This window comes from Alnus glutinosa, chromosome 14 (genome assembly GCF_958979055.1).
Source record: "Alnus glutinosa chromosome 14, dhAlnGlut1.1, whole genome shotgun sequence".
NCBI classification, from domain to species: Eukaryota; Viridiplantae; Streptophyta; class Magnoliopsida; order Fagales; family Betulaceae; genus Alnus; species Alnus glutinosa.
In genome coordinates this window covers 7879520-7895557 of record NC_084899.1, presented here as the reverse complement: position 1 = coordinate 7895557, position 16038 = coordinate 7879520, and the positions used below count along the sequence as shown (strand labels likewise).

Here is a 16038-nt window from a genome sequence, read left to right as displayed (position 1 = left end):
AGCGAGTTCAGAACATAAAAAAGACTTATCTGGCACGTTTATATCATTATGAGACCCGGGTAACCCAAAAAATGCATGTCATATCCAAAGATTATATGAAGCCATTGCTTCCAAATATAATAGTTGATTTGTGGATATAACCATAATACATACCTTACCACACATTTGGACAGTTCTTCCATTTCCAGTGCATGCAATCAATGCTCCCCAACATGCCTGGAAATCCACGCTTTTCACCTTCTGCTAACAATCTAGCAATGTCTTGATTGTTGGTTGATCTTAAGTTTTCTTCTTAAAAAATTGAAATCATCGCTTTAACAAATCTTTTTAGACTCTCTATTACGATGGGTTCTCCAATCTTCAAGTATTTGTTCATAAAATCAGCAGTAACACCATATGCAAGCATCCTGAGTGCCGCAGTGATCTTCTGAAGGGAAGATAATGGAGTCTTTTAGAACTATCTTTTCGTTGGACAAAATAAATATCGTGAGCTTCAACTGCATTTTGAATACGGAAAAAAAAAAAAAAAAAAAAAAAAAAAAAAAAAGACGACTCATCTGAAACCTCCTTCGAAAATATTTTTGAGGATATAATGGTTGTTCAGCAAAATATTTGCGAAAAAGATCTTTCTCGACTTACAAGCAATCACGCCTGATGAATGTGCAGCGTCATTTAGAAGGACCATGTAATGTTGCTCTTTCTTCTTCCATAACAAGTTTTGCATCATCAAAGTCTGATTCAATTAGAAGCATTTTTTGGAAAAGAGAGTGAGCCATAAAGAGAAAAGAAAGATCAAAAGTGAAAGATGTATAATTTTTCGAGTATGTTATTGAACAAACGGTTGTGGCACCATAAATAAAGCATTCAATTGAATTAATTATTTCTTACCCGTTGTTGAACAAACCAAGAAAAGGCATTCAATTGACTTCAATTGAATGCTTTTCAAATCTAGCCCTCAAGTGTATGTACTTGTTACAAATGCTCTAAGTTGCACCAGATGAATGGAAATGTTCAAGTTGTCATTAATTCTCCAGATACACAATGTTCAAGCAAAGTAGGTTTTTTGAGATGTTTGATGTTGAAGTGGTTGATGTTTGATATTCAATTTTGGTTTCATGACAGTTGAAAGTGGTTGGAAGTGGTTGCATTAAAACCAATTAAAAATAGTATTTATTTAAAGTAAAGAATATTTGGACAGTTTGATATTTGATGATTTTAAAAAGTTGATAGCTAAAATAACAAAGTATATTTTTTAGCCAAAATTTGACTAAACTTTGAGGATTTCACTAGGAATGCTCTAAGAATAGCTGAGTCTATCGCCACGTTATGGTGCGAGAGATTGACGAAGAAAGAGAGAAAGATGTAGGAGGTGAGAGCTGGCCGGTGGTTGGCGAATTCGTTGTGGTTCAAATTGTCATTAATTCTCCACATTAATTCATGGTAGTTAGTTTGTTTAATTGATTGGTCTGGAAAGGTTCAAATTGTCATTAATTCTCTACATTAATTGTCATTAATTCTTCAGATACTCGACGTTCAAGCAAAGTAGATTTTTTGAGATGTTTGATGATAAAGTGGTTGATGTTTGATATTCAATTTTGATTGCATTACAATTGAAAGTGATTGGAAGTGATTACTTTAAAACCAATTAAAAATAGTATTTATTTAAAGTAGAGAATATTTAGAGAGTTTGATATTTAATGCTTTTAAAAAGTGGATAACTAAAATAACAAAAGTATATTTTTTAACTAAAATATGACTAAACTTTGAAGAATTCACTAGAAATGCTCTAAGAATAGCAAAGTCTATCGCCACGTAATGGTGCGAGAGATTCACGGAGAAAGAGGGAAAGAGCCAGGAGGTGAGAGCTGGCCGGTCGTTGGCAAATTCATAAGGGTGGTCTTGCATCTCTTATTTTCTGGTGTAGACAAATTATATTACAAAATATTGAATAGATGACAACTAGCCACATTCAATAGTCAACTTACTGGTACGTTAAATACTTTTAATGGGTTCATTAGATTAAAGTAATAATAATTAATGAACCCATTGAAAGTATTTAACAAACTATTAAGTTTTTACTTTTGAAAAAAATATATATATTAAAAAGGAGGAGGTTACAATGGAAGAAAAATTCACGAGGAATGGACTACCAATAACAAATTGAAACAAAAAAAAAAACATAAAATAAGAAATGGGTTCATAAATAATTCTAAAGGAACCATAAATAATTTGGTCATTTATTTCTTGAGCAAAAGTCAAGAAAATGGCTACTTAAAGCAATATAGGCACCAAAACAGAAGGCATGGGTAGGGGTATGACTCTCGCGAGACCCTTCAACCTTATCCGAACTCCTAATGAAAGGAACGCGGACCAGAGCATAACCCTCAAAAGACCCTTCAACCCTACCCAAATCCCCCATAAAGGAGACACAAACAGAGCTTGACCTTTCCAAACCTCTTTCTTTATTTATTTCAAGAATGGAATGTGACCCATCAATTTGCAATTCGTTTTCTTTCTCTTTCTTGTTTCAAGAATGGAAAATTCATCTTTTTAAGAATTTAATCCATGATTCAATAATGACTTCAATATTGTTTGATTCTTTTATTTAATGCTATCGTTTTTTTTAAACCTTATTTTAAGAATGGAACGTTGGAGAATATATTTTTAATGCTATTGATTTTTTATCATTTAATTCGATATTCAATAATGACTCTAATAGTATTTGATTTCCTTATTTAATGTGAATAATTTGTTTAAACTTTATCTTCAAAAATGAAGAGTTAGAACTTAAAAAATATAATTTTTAATGCTATAAATTAAATTTTTAAAAAAATCAGATGATATTAATAGACTTGCTTCGTTTTGAAGTCTCTGTTGAACCTAAGCAACTAAAAGTCATTCCAATTGGTCCCATTTTTTTTTTTGACTCCCCAAGTAAACAGACGAAGTGTTCATACCGCACCTCCGATAGGGATAGGATAGGCTACTTGTTTCGGTCGTACAACGTTGGACTTCCAATATAAACACAGAATGATATGTAAACCTTAATAACACGTTACCGTACGTGTTGAGGAACGTGGACCCACTTGACCGTGATGTATAGGAGTCACAGTGTTGACGTGGGTGGCCGTGAACGACACGTTTAACTCGCTGGGCGCCTCGGTCACTTGGTGATCCAAGAGTATCTCCCATAAATAATGCATTTTTTTAAGGAAAAAAAAAATCATATTTAATCTTTAGTTCTTTATTTTATTTAAATTTAGTCTTTGAGTTTTTTATTTTAAAAATATATTCCTTAAATTTTGCAAAAATTTTAAATAAGCCCTCTGTCACTTTTTTTTTTTTTTCAAAATTAATAATTTGTCATATTTTATGTGTCTCAATTGACACATTGTTTTTAAACCCAACTCTAGAAACAAAACCCATATTCTTCGTCATCTTAATTTTTTAGATTTGTAACATTAAATGAAAGAGTTGTGTTATTTGCATGAGTAATGTACAAACTTTATACAGCAATGTGATGTGGAAATGATTTTCAATTTTTTTTTTTTCAAGAAACATTACTCTTTTTTTTTTTTTTTTTTTTATTGTGAAAATCATTTTCACGTCAGCATTATTGTACAAAGTGTGTACATTTATTGTGTAAGAAACACCACCCTATTTGCACACGCTTATCTTGTACACATACTCATAATAAGTATGTATCATGAGTATGTGTACAAAATAGGTGTGTACAAATATTATTTTCTTAAATAGAAAATCATTAATTTCGATGCCGACATGAATATTGACATTATATTGGATGCTAATACAAATCCTAGAATGTCAAATGAAATATATGTGACAAATAAAAAATCGTTAATTTTGATAATAAAGTAACAGAGGGATCGATTTGAAAACTTTGACAAAACCTATTGACCTTATTTTTTAAATCCAACCCTTCTGCGACATCTCCATCACAACGGAGCCAGGTCGCCGCTGCGTAATTCCTCTTGGCCCTCGGGGGTTCACCGTCACTCAGAAACAAATACGTGATGCGCAACGCGACGAGACGTCGTTCTCTTCCACGCGTCGTGTCCTTGTTTCAGTAACTGTAGGGTTGCGCCAACGGCAGAGGATGAAGAGTTTCCTTAAGTTCCCTATGTTCTTTGGTCGGTCGTCTGTCTCCGTCACTCTCCGTGGAGCCGGCGGGAATGTTTTCGCCAATAAACAGGGCCTCTGCGACTCTGAAAGGTAAGCAATCGTTTTATGGAGCTGTTGAAAAATCTTTCATTAGTTGCACGAATTTATTTATTGTTGTTCCTACAACTATTTCCGTTGGGATGAGATATTGTTAGGGGTTGTTTGTCATCCTTTATTTGACTGTTAAACGTCTTGATGAATGTTGGGGAAAATATTCCTGAAAAAAAAAGTTTTATTTCCTTTTTGGTGCCTTATTTTGCTAATTTTGATTAGCTGTGCTTAGTAATTGGATGAATCGGTTTCAATGCCTTTCGCTTTGGGCTTAATGCATTGTTTGTAAAAGATTTATACTTTATATGCTCAATTATACGTTGAAATTGTGCGACACAGAAAATAAATTCCAGGTCGTATTATTAGTTCTCCAACTCTCCAACTCGGGCTAAAACGCGCTGGTTTTTTTTTTTTTCTTTCTTTTTATTTTTGTTTTTTTGTGGGGGATCTTTATTGGAAACCCAGGTTGTATGATTTGTAGGGGACCAATAATGATGTGGAGTTACATAATTACAAAGAACACAAAAGTTTCTATATGATAGATCATATAGAAATGTATTATTTGAGTAATGCTATAAGGAGGACCAAGTCCTCTTTTGTCCTCCCAAATGTCACGTGGCTTTAAAATCACCATTGGATCAAAATCCAATAATGATCATCTCAAATTCAATGGTGGTTTTAAAAGTCACATGACATTTGGGAGGACACAAGAACGACTAGAGTCCTCCTTATAGCATTACTCGTATTATGTACATGATTTTAGGCTTCTCTTTTCTCCCTACAGCAAGATCAGACTCTGATTCATAGCTTCTTGTGTTTCAAGGGTATCTTTTTGTCTCTTACAGAGATTATTCCCTAGCTTGAAATAAGCAGATTAGGTAGCATGGTCTATGTGAGTCAATCATACTCTTCTAGTCTTCTGGTTGGTTGAGCATAATGCCTAACAGTAATATTTCATACAGAAATTATCCTTGCAGTCCTGAGAAGAGGATGGGAAGTTTGGTATTTGTGAGTATTTGTTGAGTATGCTTTAACATATCTTCAATCTCAAATAGGATGCTTCCGATAATGCAAACTATTCAATCATCAGTCTTGACAGTTTGGATCATAATATTAGAGATTCCCTTAAGTGGGATGCATGTAATAATGGCTGTATGAATTAACTCATCCTCAAATTGCATCAAAGGGACAAAGTCTTAGATATTTCTTTATCAATGTTTTTCGGGACTTTCATCTAATATCAATCTTGACAACTTTCAGCTCAAACAGTCTTATTCTAGTATGCAGAAATAGGCTAGAAAATAGATTTAGAAAGCCAAAACAATTACAAAAATGAGTCTTTACCCCTAATTTGCAGTTTTTAGTTGCTCAAGCTTTCAGTTGGTACATAATTATTGCCCATCTGGAGCAACAGGAGGCTTGCCAAGAGACTTTGGAGCACTATCAATTAATTTGAAGGAGTGCAAGGTTGAGAAGGATGTTCTTTGAATAGATGGTTCTAAGCTGCTGAACTGTGTGCTTTCAATTGTTTCAGCCGAATAAAGTCAAAAAGGAACTTCTTTTGCAGTTAAAACATGAATTACATCATTTGTTCTCTCTGGGTAAGGAAAGAGTTAATAAAATGAAAAATATGAGTAAATTAATAGACCTCAGTTCCTTTAACTTGTAACGATATTTTGATTCTGGTGCCAATGTTGTTTATATCTTATTATTGGCAAGGACATTTAAGGTCTACCTAGATTCCACAAGAATGAGGGATATTTGTTAGGTTTTTAGTATTGACATATTCGGTAATAGAAATAGTGGTTGTAAGTCCTTACGAATTAGAGTTTTGGTTGTCCTCAAAGTGTTTGTTGTGCATTTATGAAGAATAGATAACCTCGTCGGCAAGCTTGTTAGTTGTGGCGTCCTGAGGAGGTCACGTATGAAGGCTACTCAAGAGCCTCGTAAGCAAGTTGTAAAATGGGCATCCTAGTGTGATCTTCAAAGTAGTACACCAAGGAGCCTCGCCAGCTAAGGTATCAGCAAGCCATCGTAATGAGATGGAATTAGAGCCACAGAGAGCTTCGTCAGCTAAGACGTCAACAAGTTGACGGGATGTTTTTTAAAGTAGCCACAGAGAGCTTTTTCAGCTAGGTTGTCAGCAAGATGTCTTGACGAGAGCTGTTTTAATGAACTTCCTGAGAGGTTTGTTAGCAAGTCATCCTGATGTGAGCTGTTTAAAAGGACTCTTGGGAAGCTCATCAACTATCTCGTTAGCAAGGACGTTCTGACGCTGCCACTGTTAAGCTATGAAACCCTAAAGTTGTTCTGACGAGTTCTTTATCCGCCCTGGCACCACTACGATATCTACATGGTTTTGAGGTTTCACTTGACGTGAGACACTTGGATTTTTTTCTTGGGCTATATAAGGACTACTAAGCATGACTTCCAAGGTGGTTAGGCCGTTTGTTTATTTGTGCTAAGAGACTTCTTTGTTTTCTAAGTTGTGATTGTTATTCTCTCTTGAAGTTTTGTTAAACCATACCAAAACACAAACCATAAACCTTCAGACACCGGAGTTCCAGTAGAGGAGATCAAGTAGAAGAACTGTCCAGAGGTTCTTGAAGAGCTACTGCGGTAGAAGTCAAGTAGGTTGCTTCTCTAGTACAAGGGTATGTCAACTATAAAAATTTTGTAAGTGTCAACAACTTGTAGAGCTTGTTTGGCAAACAACTCTCACTCCCCCTCTATTTTTTTCACTTCTCCCAAAAAAGTCAAATAAAAAACATTCTCTCTTTTTTTCACTTTCTATACCACATCAATAATTTTTTATTATTTTCCAAATAAAAAAATTCACTATAAAACGAACTTTTTCACTTTTCTATAAAACAATTCCAAACTCTTTTACATTTTATATCACATCAATCACTTTTTACTACCATTCAAACAAATATTCCACAATTACAACCATTTGCCAAACAAGCTCGTAATCTCTTAAATTCTTTTATAATGGATTAATTTTTGGGGTTTGGTTGCCCTAGAATGTTTTACCTTTGAGGAGTTCTTCAAAGGATTTCACTTCGTCACCAAAATCCTATTTTGTGTGATTGGTTTATCAGTTTCATTATTTTGGTGATTGTTTATGCGTGGTGCATTATTCTGCTAGTTGTGTATTACCGCATAAATTTGTTTAATTGGGCATAGTTACTGCATAACACCTATTCACCCCCCTCTAGGTGTTGTTGGGATCAAAATTGCGTTTCCGTATCTATCACTAGATGAAGCTCAACTTATCACTATACTAGTTTAAGCATATAAAGAATAATCAAAGATGTTCTACCATTTTGTAGAGGTTCCTTTTCAGCTTTGGTTTTAGAGTATCTGCTATTACATTTTCTATCTTGTACAGTTATGCTATGTGTGGTATCCAATATAAACCTAAAAGTTGGATTAGTAAGTCTCGGCTTTGGTTATTAAGGATAGGATGGGATGGATTACACTTTAGGTTCCAACCCTACCAACAAAATAAAGAAGTAAATCATGTTGTATTACCTATGCCAAGGAAAGATGCAAGAAGAGATGCCAGAGTATCACGGACTACATAGGGCTGCATCTAAACATTGGTCAAATAACAAGTAGTTAACAGATTTCTGGCTTGGCCTTAATAATTAATAATAAAAAATGGTCCTCCACAGAGCTCTCATTTAAATGACATCCAATGCGATTGATAAGATGAGTGCAGGCACTATGGTAAGTATGGAAAATTCGAAATTATTTTTACTGGCAAACTATTCTTCTATCTCCTTTTAAGTTCTTGCTATGAGATTTTGAATGTTCTCACCCATGTGATCTGTCCTAATATTGAAAAAGTAATCTGTGATTCCAACATTTTTTGCTTTGCACCGGCATTTGGGGTGTATGCACCAATTATTATTCTGTAGACCAATTTCAAAAGAAACACATAAAGGCTGGTATACTTCATGCAGGATTTTAATCATTTGGCTGTCTAAAAAGTAGGAATGATAATATATTGCGAATTTTCCGTCCATATTGGAGAAGGGATTGCTTGTGCTTTGATGATTGAACGAGATTGTACTGGAAAAGTTCCTTTCTGTAGGCATTTTCCTCTGTTTTCTACATATTGCCAAATGCTGGCCAAACTGGCTAGCTTCTACGTAATTTTATGTAGAGGTAATTATTAGTCTCTAACATAGATGTTGCTTTTATGCAGGTGAACAAGATTGGAAGAGCCTTGATTTTTCCGGTAGTTGAATTGGCACTAGCATGTTAAGTACTTCCCCTCCCAATCATCCTCCTTCAAGTCATGGCAGCAAGACCTCTCCGTCTCATCTCTAGACGACCACCACCTAAGTTCCTATTCATCATATTCCTGATACTTATTCCCATCTGTGTGATTGGAATTTTCACCTATGGCCAGAAAATATCCTATTTTTTCCGACCACTTTGGGACAGGCCCCCGCCCCCTTTCAAAGTTCTCCCACACTATTATGCAGAAAACGTATCAATGGACCACCTTTGCCGCCTCCATGGCTGGTCGTTGCGCTCCGAACCCCGCCGTGTTTTTGATGCCGTCATCTTCAGCAATGAATTGGACATACTGGAGATCAGGTGGCGCGAGCTTTATCCCTATGTCACAAAGTTTGTAATCCTCGAGTCCAATTCCACTTTCACAGGCATTCCCAAACCTCTCTTCTTCGATTCAGACCAGGCCCGATTTGCTTTTGCCAAGGAAAAGATTGTCCATGATGTATTCTATGGCCAAATAGCAGCTCGCGGATCACGTGACCCTTTTGTACTCGAGGGTCAGCAACGTAGGGCTATGAACGGATTACTTCGCCTTGCCGGTATTTCATATGGTGACATTCTTATCATGTCAGATACTGATGAGATACCAAGCCCACAGACTACAAAACTAGTACAATGGTGTGATGGGGTGCCGCCTGTAATGCATCTTGAGCTCAAGCACTACATGTACTCATTTGAGTTCCCTGTGGACTACAGCAGCTGGCGGGCCTCAGCACACATCTACGGTCCGCATACCCTCTACCGGCATTCACGCCAAACTGATCTTCTCCTCTCCAACGCCGGATGGCATTGTAGCTTTTGTTTTCGGCGCATTCAGGAGTTTGTGTTTAAGATGACCGCTTATAGCCATGCAGATCGTGTGAAGCGGAGAGAATTTTTAGATCAATCCAGAATCCAGAAGTGCATTTGTCGAGGAGATGATCTCTTTGATATGCTACCTGAAGAGTACACCTTCCAAGAGTTGATTAAAAAGATGGGACCAATACCTCGTTCAGCTTCTGCAGTTCATCTTCCTTCCTACTTGATAGAAAATGCTGATAAGTTTAGGTTCCTTCTACCGGGAGGGTGTGTAAGAACACCGGAGTGAAGGTTTCAGGCCAGCCATATTTTAGATTTTAGTACAGTATGGAGCTTAGGTTTCATCAGAGACGTCTTAATGCCTTGAAGTTTCTGACGATGTGAAAGATGTAGCTTTCACTCCGGACGTATGCTCTTGACCAACTAGCGTTAGCCTGAATAGTTTTTTTTAACGTAAATTAGTGGGCTACAAAAGGATGATGCCCTTTGATCTAAACGAAATCCTCCCTTTATAGATGAGTTTTTCCAAATAACTTGTAATGTTGAAGGTATATGACTCAGTTTTTTTTCGTGTATATTTCACTCCATCTCCAATTAATATGAGAGCATACGTACCTTTCAGTTTTGCATAATATTGCTACTCACTGACTTTTGTGGACAAGGTAATGGATTTCTTTTTTCTTTCTTTTTGTTAGAACAAAAATATTATCAAACAATTCAAAACACAAAGTAATCAAATTTATTTGTACTTTTAAAACATAAAACACTCAAAATTATTTTCAAACGTTTTTTCAAAAAAAAAAAAAAAAAACATTAACAAAGAGTCAATGGGTTCCTATGATGATTTTTTTTTTTTTAATGTTATTTTTACTTGTGTACTGATGTGACCAGTTGCGAATCTAGAAAATGATTAATTTAGGGGCTGAACGAAAAAAAATAATAACCCAATTTAAAACAAAAATGAAGTAATTTATTACCCAATATGTATATCACAAAAAATATATCCATAAAAGTTTATAAATATCTGTCAAAATTGATATATCAACAACGCAATATATATATATATATATATATATATATACATACTGACATACACACACACGAAGTGTCTAAAATCGCAACATGCGCTCTTTTAAAGAAACAAAAATCATTGAGTATCGAATTTGAATTGAAACTCTATTCAATTTTCCTTTCAATATGGACAACTAAATTATTTACAATGAATTCATTCTCCATTATGTTTTGAAGTTTTTGTTTTTTACAACTTTTATAGCTGAAAATGCTTATTCGGTAGTCATTGTAAACACTGAAAGAGTTATTTTATCAGTTTATTTTAATTGTTTACCCTTCATTGACACAATCACGTAGCACGCCCTTTATTAACTATTGTTCCAAGCAAAGCAAAAAAAAAAAAAAAATTAACCCAAGTTTTAGGTGGATGGTGAGGTACACAAATTTCTTACAAGCCACCCCACACCATCATCAAGTCATCTCCAGATCACTGTTGAGCTACTCTGGACCATCACCGAGCCACCTCTTACTACGCACGGACCACCATTAAGCCATTTCTAAACCACTATTGAACCACCATCGGACTACCACCGAGCCACGGCTAGATCACCACTATGCCACCTCTGTATCACCATTAGACTACCATCGTTGGACTACCGAATGGAATCAACCAGACCACTATCAGAACTCAAATTATTAGATTAATTTTTTTATATTAATATTTTATGATGTAAATAGAAATTCATTTTTATAGATTAATATGATTGAAAAAAAATATAAAAAAAAAAAAAAAAAATATTCATGATTTTCTGTACGCAATACACGCCAAACGCGCAAAAAAAAAAAAAAAATCCAGTGGAAAACATTTTATTTACATACAAACGGAGCCTAAGTGTGATATAAAGAAAACAATAATTTTAAGTATTTTGTGAATTTTAATATTTAAAATTGTTTGTTAATATTTTTTCTTTTGCTGAAAATTAAATATAATCCAAAAAATTCATTGTCAATCCAGGTCAATATCTCTATTCTTTTCTGAGGAGGAGGTTAGGGTACGATTCGTTATCAGTAGGGTAAAGGTTCTTCTATCTGACAAACAACGAAATAAAAGATAGAAAAATATTTTTGTAACTTCTATATAGAATGATGATGTGGCTTTTTTATTAGGACACGTGTAATACAATAGCTTTACTCAAGGGCATTTTTGGCACATGGAACTTTACTTCTGTAAGAAAAATCCGTATTAATCTCATGTTTGTACTTTGATAGTTAGTTATTGCTCTCCATCGTTTACTTTCATGACATAATAGTACTTTTATCTGTGTGGTCGACCAAAAAAAATGAGAGACACAGGTATTTACTATTTACCTTTCTATTGTACAATCATCTTACTTATTTATGACTGAGGAGAGAGGTATTCAGCCACCCCACTTACCGGTTCTTTGAGGCGATCGAATCATTCCAGCGACTATATGGGTGGTTCGAATGCCTTCAATATGTCATTTTAAATCACTACAATGGTTCTGTCATTTTTCAAAGACCAATTAAAAGTGGTCGAACCACACCATGTGGCTATTGGAGTGGTTGGCTACATCTAGGATTGGTGGTGGTGAAAGACTGGTCATGTTGATACGGCAAGAAAAATGACAGTGAAAGGTGGCGACGGTCGTTGAAAAATTAGAGTTACTATAAATTTGTATTACTCTAAAATATTAGATCCAACCCCAATCAGTAAGCAAGAAGTTGCAAATGATGGTTTCACTTCAACCTTATCCTAGTACAGGTGACCTACCAATTCAAAGTTGGCCTAGTAATGAAGACTTTTTGATTTATTCATTGCACCTAATCTTATCCTCTAAAACCAGCATACACTTCTTATCTTCAGAAAAGGTAGAATTTTGGTCCTTTCAATGCCTTTGACCATACAATCTATCTATCTATCTATCTCAACTTTCCTATCAAGTTGTTCTTTTTTCTTTTCTTTTTTATGACTTTCCTATCAAGTTGTTCCTTTTTTTATTTTTAACTTTCCTATCAAGTTGTTCAAGTGCATCATTCAAAACGTACAGATGCATTGCGACTGCATCTAACGGCTGCTACTGAAAACCAGTTACATCAGAAGTTTGCAAAGTCTTCCAAATTCAGGTAAAAAAAAATTATCTCGTCTTCTTAATAATGATCAAACAAGCTATTATTCAAGTGATCAATTATGGACAAAGATTTACTCTAAACGGGTTCGGTCGACCCAATTTATAAAAATGTTATATGTCTATTTTGTATAATAAAGACAAAATTTGAAGAAAGCAATAGTGATTCATTACAAATCTAATGATAATTTTAAAAGATATTTCGGTTTTGAAAGATAAAAGAAAGATATAAGGTGGCGTGTAACATTTACTAGACGGTTAATGATGGAATAAGATTCTCTCCATTTCAAATTAAATTAATAGTATTTATTTTATTTTTAAGATTTAAATTTATAGGGAAAGCTCCACTTAACCTTCCTGAATTTTCATCACTTTTGCAATGTCCTCTTAAAGTTCAAAAGCTATCAATTTAGTGTATCAAACTTTCATTTTTGGAATGTCACCCATTCATTAGAGTTTAAGGTTAAATTAGGCTGAAAAATGAGTGAAATAATCTTTATATCCCTAAACATTTTATAAAGATTCAAATTTATCCCTAATTATTTTTAAAAAAAGTGATCCGCATTGGGTCACCTTGTGACCAAACATGGGTCATGACCAAACCCACAAGTCACAACACCATTGTTTCTTTTTCTTTTTCTTTATCTTTTTTTTTTAAGTAAGGAATTATTTTTTTTGGGGGTCATTTTATCTCTTTTTTCATTTGATTTAACCCCAAACCCTAATCGAAGGATGACATTACAAAAAATTAAAAATTTAATATACTAGCTAGTGATTAAGGTATGTATTTAACCCCGCGCGTGTGTATATATATATATAATCAATGGAGTATTCCATATTTCATAGGCAAGATCCTTGTCCATTAGTGGTGGGTTCAAAAATTCAAATGGCCTTGATCATAGTTCCACAGGCAATCTATTGAATGCTCTTTAAAGGGTGGTGGATAATGTTGGCATACGTGCAGTATCGGGTAGACAGCCAGCAGTGAATACGGCTTTCCAGGGCAACAAGTTTTTGTAGTACGTACATATGATATGGGTCATGGGTGGCAGCTAAAAGTAGTTAACCGACAGCAATCCTTAAAGGCTTAAAGGCGTACCTGATCAGGCTTCCTCGTAAGTGGATGTTCAAAGCATTTCTTTTTTTCTTTTTTTTTTTCAAATATTAAAATATGCATATCCACAAATCTGTTTTCATCTTTAAAAAAATATTCTTGCATAACTTGGGCACAATACAAAATACACAAGGTGGGATCCACGTGAAAAATATTCTTACATAATTTATGCACAACACAAAACACATGGAGTGGGATCCACGTGTGCACCATTCACTTATCAGAACTCCATAGTTAAGCATGCTTCTACGAGAGTAATACTAGGATGGATGACCTCCTGGAAAATCTGATTCGAATGACCCAAAAGCGAACAACATTATGTCGTTGGGGTGAGTCGTTATAAACGCGTATTTTAAAAAAGCTTTTTCCTTGTTCGATTTGTTTCAGTTGTTTGATGTATGATGTGAAAAGTGTTTAGGTTCTTTCAACTTTTTTGTAACCGGTATATATACTATGATTTTTTTATTTTTTTTTTCAATTCTATGTCTCTGTTTGGGTTCCGAGAAAATTGAGCAAAATAATACAATATGATGTTGTCTATCATTTACCATTTAATTTGTAGTACGATGCTATTTAAATATTTAAGTTTGGTTTATTATTTATTCTTTTTTATTTGATGCTCTATATAACATATTATGATTTTTTTTTTCAACTCTTTGTCTCTGTTTGGATTATGAGAAAATCGAAGAAGAAAAAATGATACAATCTGATGTTGTTTATCATTTACCATTTAATTTTGTAGTATGAATATGATGCTATTTAAATATTTAAGTTTGATTTATTATTCATTCTTTTTTATTTAATGCTCTGTATATGTTTGTGTTTATTATTCTAATGCAAGTAATCAATTACTAAAAAACTATCCATGGACGAGCTAATAGCCATTGGAGACGATTCAAACAAAAGTTCACTTGATATGAACCTAAATCTAATGAATATCACATCGGATGATGATGGACTTGAAAGTCTTAAATCACTTGGTGGCGGTGGTCCTAGTAGAGATGCTGTCCCCAATGCAGAAGGTGCTCTTGTGGTTGAGGAGGTCCAGGAGAATAATCCTCAAAAGCATGCTTATGAAATGAAGCCGAGGAAGAAGACTTCTCCAATTTGAAAGGGCTTTAAGGAAGTAGTGTAATCTGGCCGGTGTTAAAAAAGCTCAATGCATTCACTGTAAATCCATCATTGGAATTCCTACTTCGAGTACCACAACTCAGTTTCATAGGCACTTGAATAGCTGTATTCTAGGCATAGCAGCTAACAAGAAGCAGAAGGTGCTTACATTTGATTCTAAGGGTGGCAGTGTAAGCTCCAGTACAAATTTTTCTTAAGATCATAAGAAGGTAAGAGGGTTTGTTTCTCATATGATATTTTACCACGAGTATCCTTTTATGCAAATGGAACATGTTTTGTTTAATAAGTTTATGAAAGCTAACACTCCTTATTGGCAAAAAATATCTCGTACAACTGCAAAAAATGATCATATATCTATCTATGAAATAGAGAAAAATAAGCTGAAAAATTTGTTGAGAAATGTTAACAAAGTAAACACAACAACTGACATTTGGTCCTTAGGAACTACCTACAACAATCAATATGAAAAAACGTGTATTTTTCGGTCTTTAATATATATATATATATATATAAAGAAATATTTTTTGGTTTTTCTTTTGAAGGTGAATAAATAAGTACTTGAGAATAAAATAATGTTTCAGGAGCTATATAAACTCAATCAAATATCATGGTGAGAATTTTCAGTTTCGAAAAGGGAAATATAGTGATTAAAGAACAAACTTTGAAATCTCTATTTAGAGTTACTAGAAATACCATATAACAAATATAGCTATTTGATCAACTTTAATAAAGTTCAAAGTGATTCAACCAACCAAATCTAAGATGCATTGCCGATCAAATCACATCAGGATAACAAATAATATGAAAGGCTTCAATTGGAAGAATACAGGAGTTTCATTTTTATCTTTTGGTTCTAAGGAAAACTCCTCAAGCATTGATTAGAAATTTAGAAGAGTAAGGGTGTTCATGTGCCATGTTCCTCAATGCACAAACTAGATTGATTTTTATTTTTATTTTTAATTTGGTTGATTAAATTGAAGTGTGTTTAAAAGACTAAAATGCATATGATTCTTATATGTATTATTAATAGAACATGTAATTCTTTTTTTTTTTTAAGTAAATGTGATTCTACTTTTATGTTCCGTTTATTTTGACGTAAAAGTTTTTTGTCGGTAAATATTTTCAATGAAATCATTTTTCAGAAAAAATAATTTCCCTGAAAATAGTTTTCGGTGTTTAGCTTGTATGAAAAATTACCAACGGCAAAAAACTACTAATGACGAAATTCCAGTGATTATGGCCGGAATCTGGCAGTACTGGCCAGATTCCATCGCCAACCGGAAAAATTCCTGCTAG

General features: G+C 34.2%; 1 protein-coding gene and 1 long non-coding RNA gene across 2 annotated transcripts; both read left to right on the top strand.

Annotated features, from left to right (window-relative positions):
- Positions 1-3924: 3924 nt before the first annotated feature.
- On the top strand, positions 3925-9971 carry LOC133856629 (uncharacterized). Its single transcript, XM_062291687.1, has 2 exons — positions 3925-4233; positions 8447-9971. Exon 2 carries the CDS (start codon positions 8540-8542, stop codon positions 9626-9628), a length of 1089 nt encoding a protein of 362 aa, XP_062147671.1. The 5' UTR covers positions 3925-4233; positions 8447-8539; the 3' UTR covers positions 9629-9971.
- A 3398-nt stretch (positions 9972-13369) lies between these two features.
- On the top strand, positions 13370-14971 carry LOC133856892 (uncharacterized). The gene is made up of 2 exons (XR_009898250.1): positions 13370-13612; positions 14453-14971. It is a non-coding gene; the product is annotated as an uncharacterized LOC133856892 (long non-coding RNA).
- The last annotated feature ends 1067 nt before the right edge of the window (positions 14972-16038 follow it).

Excerpts from the sequence above, each read along its gene's own strand:
- LOC133856629 (XM_062291687.1), top strand. The coding sequence starts at position 8,540 with ATGGCAGCAAGACCTCTCCGTCTCATCTCTAGACGACCACCACCTAAG.